Consider the following 5,794-nt stretch of genomic DNA (forward strand, 5'->3'; position numbering starts at 1 on the left):
TTCATGAATGTCAGTTCTTAATATTCAGAAAATTATTTTCCTAATTTATCTTCTGCAATGATAACAAATGACATAAATAAAGATGTAATAAAAGAATATAACTTCTGAGTCTAAAACTCAAAGTGATAGATAAGAAAAATGTCAAAATTATACATGAAGAAACATGAATATAGAATTGTAGAAACATGAGGACACAAACAGCAGTGTAAAGAATTACTCACAAATCACTGTAAGATGAAAAGTGCATTTATTCCTGTATATAATTGCCAGTATAGTTCGAGTTTGTTTAATCACCTTCCGCTTAGTATTATGATAGAACCTGTTCTTTGCTTCCATATACACTAGTGGAGTTTTTCTTTTTTTTTTCTTTTTCTTTTTCCTTTCTTTTTGCTTTTTTATTCTCTGTAGATTTATTAGTTGTTTTTCTCCTTTTAATGTGGAAACAGCTAGCAAAGGCAAATCACAGAATATTTCTTTAGCTCACAGTTTGAGATGAAACAGTTTGTTCCATGAGAAATACCCTCATATACATGCCCAGAACTGTATCATCCAGGTGATTACAGAGCCATTCAACATTCCTTTCCTTGTTAATTTTATTCACTTTACATCCCAACCACTGTCCCCCTTAAGAGTCCCACCCTTACAAGTCTGTCCCACCATGGCCTTCTCCCTTCTCCTCAAAAAATGGGACCCCATCCACTTGTGTACCATCTCACAATGAGACATCATGTCCCAGGAAGACTAAGCATGTTCTCTCTCATTGAGGCTCAGTTAGGCAGTCCAGATAATTCTTCAAAGACAGGGAAAAAAGATCCAGAGACTGAGACAGTCACAGATCCACTTTTTAGGAGACATCTGCTACAAATATTTAGGAGGTCTATAACCAGCTTCTGCGTACTCCCTGGTTAGTGGTCCAGGCTTTGCGAGTGTTAATGGGCCCAGGTTAGTTGACTCTCAGAGTATTCTTGCAGTGTCATTGACCTCTCTAACTTGCTCACTTCTATCTCCCATTCTTCCACAAATTCATCAGTCTCCTCCAGATTTCTGACTCTGGGTCTCTGAATTTGCCTCCAATTGCGTCCGGATGAAACCTCTCTGGAAACACTAATGCTAGGTTCTTGTCTGCAAGCATAATAGAGTGTCACTGGGACTCTTCACCTTCTACAATTCCTGTTATTCTTAGCTTAGGTCTTTTCATGGTATCCCAGTTTTCATGTATGTTTTTTGTCAAGAATATTTTAGGTTCAACATTTTCTTTGACTGATGTATCATATTTTCTATTGCCCTTTTTATATCCAAGTCTCTCTCTTCCATCCCTTCTATTCAGATGATTCATATGTCTGTTTTTCCTGTTCTCTTTTCTAGGTTTCCATCTCCAGGATTTCTTCTGTTTGTGTTTTCTTTATTTCCATTGTTTTATCCTTAACATTTTATTCATTTCCTTTACCTGTTTAATTGCATTTCTGCATTTCTTCAATGGATCTGATTCCTTCTTAAATGCTGCTACCTGTTTGATTGCAGTATCCTGTATTTCCTCTTTAAAGGCCTCTATCTTCTTTATAAAATTCGATTTAAGGTTATTTTCTCATGCTTCAGTTGTGTTAGGCTATTCAGGAATTGCCATAGTAGGATAGCTGTGTCTGAAGGAATCTCATTTCCTTTGATTTTTGTTTGTTTGTTTGTTTGTTTGTTTGTTTGTTTGTGTTCTTATTCTTGCCTTTAATCAGCTGGCTGTCTCTGTATATTTCTGTTGTAACAAGTATTGGGAGAGCTTGTAACCTTGATGAATGTTGGTGACATGCTTTTGTTCACTATCCTTGGACATGACAATTGAACTCAGGGGTTGGTGCAGGTCACCCAATAGCTGGATGTACCCACAGAGGCATGGTGGTAAATACATTATGTGATGGAGTTGCATGGAGGGAATCAGTGAGGTGGCTAGTCAATGGAGGTCTGGGAAACATCATGATTCCCAGGGCAGCTGGGCTTACCTGATAGGACTAGGTATCCCAGGAAGGGGAAATGCTACTAATAGAGTTCTATACTCTCTTAAATCTCATAGTTACACATTGTATATTAAAAGAAACCAACCACACTTTGAAGAATTTTCTGGAGTTGATATAAGATACTATCACTGCATGAACTCTGGTTATACAAAGGGATAGAAGTTCTTCATGGGTCTGAAACTAAGAAACCAATTCCATCTTTGGTACATTTCTTCCAAATATAAGGTACCAAAAATAGCCATGCATCTAGGGTTATAAATGGCTGCGTATAGATTATATCCTACCCCAAATTGCAAATTACATTCTATACTCTATTGTCAAGGAAATCTATATTTTTGTTTTGAGGAAACTTATCTTTTGTAGTAACTTTTTAAGAGAAACTCTGACATCTTTATTTCTCAGGCTGTAAATAAGAGGATTCAACATAGGCACAACAATGGTATAAAATACTGATGATACTTTCCCTTGGTCAATGGAGCTGACTGAAGATGGCTGTAGATACATGAATGCTATAGAACCAAAAAATACTGCAACAGCCATGATGTGAGAGCTGCTGGTGCTAAAGGCTTTGACTCTGCCTCCAGTAGATTGAATGTGGAGAATGCTGACAATGATGAAAACGTAAGAGCTAAGGATGGTCATAGCTGGTACAATAACATTAAATGCACTGAAGGAGAGAGCTAGTACCTCATTGATGTAAGTACTAGAGCAAGATAGCTCAAGTAATGGGAAAAGATCACAGAAGTAGTGGTTTATTATATCAGACTTACAGAAAAGCACTCTCAGTAGAAAGATTGTGTGAGTTGTGGCACTGATTAAGCCAATACTATACACCACAGCTACCATCGATGAGCAGACTTGATAGGACATTGTTACATTATAAAGCAAAGGGTTAGATATAGCCACATAGCGGTCATATGCCATTGCAGCCAACATGTGACATTCTGATACAGCAAAAGCACAGAAGAAGTAAAACTGAGTTATGCATTCTGGGTATAATATGACATTTGTCTCTGTCACAAAGCTCAACAGCATTTTGGGAATAATGACAGTGGACTGACAGCAGTCAATAAACGACAGGCTACTGAGTAAATAATACATAGGTGTATGTAGCTGAGAACTAATCAGAATCAAGATGATCATTCCCAGATTTCCAACAACAGTAACCAAATATACTGTTAGGAAGATGAGAAATAGGGGAAATTGGAGCTCTGTATTGTCTGTTAATCCAGTGAGGATGAACTCAGCCACTGAGGTCTGATTGATTTCTTCCATTGTCTTCTGGAAACTCTATGTAAAACTTTTTATACAAAATTAAATTTTGGAGTATTCATTCTATCATTCAATGGATTATATAACAAAGCAGTGAGAGACTTTTCTGTCCTGGAGAAAGGAGACTGCAAAGAAATAATCATATACATAGTCACATACAAGTGACTTTTGTTGTAAGAACTACTTTCATTGGTACTCATATCCTATCATGTATGAATCATTGTAGCACCTTTAACTGAGTATTTTAAGAATTTCTCATGACTTACTTATAGCATCTATTTTTTGGTAGTGTTTTATTTCAGGATAAATTAAAAACATTATACACAAGAAGTCCATCCATAATTACAGTTAATGGTATGAAAATTGAAGAATTTACACTCCAAAATGAACAAGAGAGTTGTCTATTTCTTCATTTAATTCAAGATATTTTTCTATGAAAAAGAGACAGAAAAATTGAACCTAAGAGCTAATAGATTAGTAATCAAGCACAGTTAACATCTACTAGTACATAAATATAATCAAACATATTTAAAACACTGAATGAGCTAAAGAAAATTTTATATGCAACTAAGAGTATAGATTGTGGTGGGGAGGGCAGAAATGGGGAGAAGATGGGGAGGGGAACACCGATATAGAAGGGGAGGGGAAGGTTAGGGGAATGTTGGCCTGGAAACTGGGAAAGGAATAACAATTGAAATGTAAATAAGAAACACGAAAGTTAATAAAGATGGAGAAAAATAAAAGAGTATATCTAAGTAATATAAGGAATAGAAATCACAGGACAGATGAGAAAGCTTTCTAAAAAATAACCAATAACCCTGGGTGAGAAATCCTGAAGGTATGGATTGATTTTTGTTTTAATTTGACTTGTCTTAATTTAATTTAATAAAGCCAACAAATGGTTTTGAATTATTTAATGTGTTGTTTTAAACTTTCAGCATAATACTACATAGAACATCTTCCTGAAGATGTTCAGATGAAAAACTGATTCACTTAAACTGCTGGAGACTCGGAAAAAATTAAACATGTGTATCATGTATCCTATCCTTCCCTTATCTCATTCAGTATTACTGGCTCACTGATCTTTATTGTTACAGATAATTCATATTAGTAAATCTATGCAGTCATTTTACTTTTATGCTTGACTTATATATCATAGTAAAGTGTCCTCCAAGCTCATCAGTATTTTTCAATAAGTTCAATTTCCATTTTAGGAATTACAAATGTTGAAGATTTAGAATTATGCAATATACCATCATATTTTTACATGCACTATTTAGTAATAGAAAATATGAATGAGATAGCTAATGTAGCCAGTTTTAATGCATTATATTTATAAGACATAGTTACAAAGGAAAGTAAAAATAGAGATTAGCATCTAATAGTTATATGAATTCAAGTAATTTCCAGTTTCATTATGTACATTGTAACATTTGTATCTTAGTTTTGCACATTTTATTATGTTGTGAAAACAACATTATACAAATACTTTGGATGACACCAACTAAACATCGTTTTGACTTTTATTATACTTACATTCTGAAAATGATTCAAGTAGATATTGTTAGAATGTTAAAATTAACCAATATTAAAATCAAACTTCAAAATGTCAAGGATATAGTTTCTTGTGACATTCAAGATATAGAAATAAAAACTACAGATTGTCTGCTCTTAGAAGACTGTATGTAGTCACACAAAACACAGTAATAAATATGTCATTTATAAAGGTCCTGAAGGACCACAGGCACTATGATGCTTTTTGTAACTCAGGTGATGGTATCAGCGAAGGTATTTTTGAGAATCATAAGAAATAACACTTCCTTTCTTTTTGGTCCAAGTATCATATGTCATGACTGTGACAGATAAGTTCATGGAATATGCTACCCACAATTATAAATTGTCATCTTTCCCACGGAAAAAAAATTGTCATCTTCCTTTAAGCTTTACTCTTTCTCCTTATCTTTTAACATAATTTTTGTTGTTGTAAAGGTAAGGCTTGTATTTTATTCAATAAATGTTTAACAAATTTTGTAAAAAATTGAAATCAATACAATAAAACAACAGTAGCCTTGTAATATGTGCCATATTAAAACAAAAATTACCAAGAATATTTTTATTATTGATATTATTTAAACAATTTTAGATATAAATATATCTGGTCATGTTTTTCTACTCCCCCAAGTCCTATGCAATTTTTCCTTTTCCCTACCCACTAAACTTACATTTTTCTCAATGAACAAACAGAAACCCAGTACAATTATAAACAGTTCTAAACCTAGAAAACAAAATAAATCCATGCCCTTACAAATAAAACTACAAAATTAAAAGAAATAAGCTCACATATAAGCACCACACCCATACACACACACACACACACACACACACAAACACACACATACACACACGCAAACACAAACACATAAATATGAAGTCCACTATAGGTTTGTCAAATAACCCAGAACATGAGAACACGAGGTCTGTCATAAAGTGGCTGATAGAACCATTGTCGCTGCGTG

At 34.2% G+C, this 5,794-nt stretch overlaps 1 protein-coding gene across 1 annotated transcript; it reads right to left on the reverse strand.

The window, feature by feature from the left end:
- Nucleotides 1-2,333: 2,333 nt before the first annotated feature.
- Nucleotides 2,334-3,281, reverse strand: LOC116913605 (olfactory receptor 150-like). The gene has a single exon (XM_032917855.1). The coding sequence runs from the start codon at nucleotides 3,279-3,281 to the stop codon at nucleotides 2,334-2,336; it is 948 nt and encodes a 315-aa protein (XP_032773746.1).
- Nucleotides 3,282-5,794: the final 2,513 nt, after the last annotated feature.

The sequence above is a fragment of the Rattus rattus genome, chromosome 12 (genome assembly GCF_011064425.1).
Source record: "Rattus rattus isolate New Zealand chromosome 12, Rrattus_CSIRO_v1, whole genome shotgun sequence".
NCBI lineage: Eukaryota > Metazoa > Chordata > Mammalia > Rodentia > Muridae > Rattus > Rattus rattus.

What these genes read in the sequence shown, in the direction of transcription:
- LOC116913605 (XM_032917855.1), bottom strand. Translation starts at nt 3,281, where the DNA reads ATGGAAGAAATCAATCAGACCTCAGTGGCTGAGTTCATCCTCACTGGA.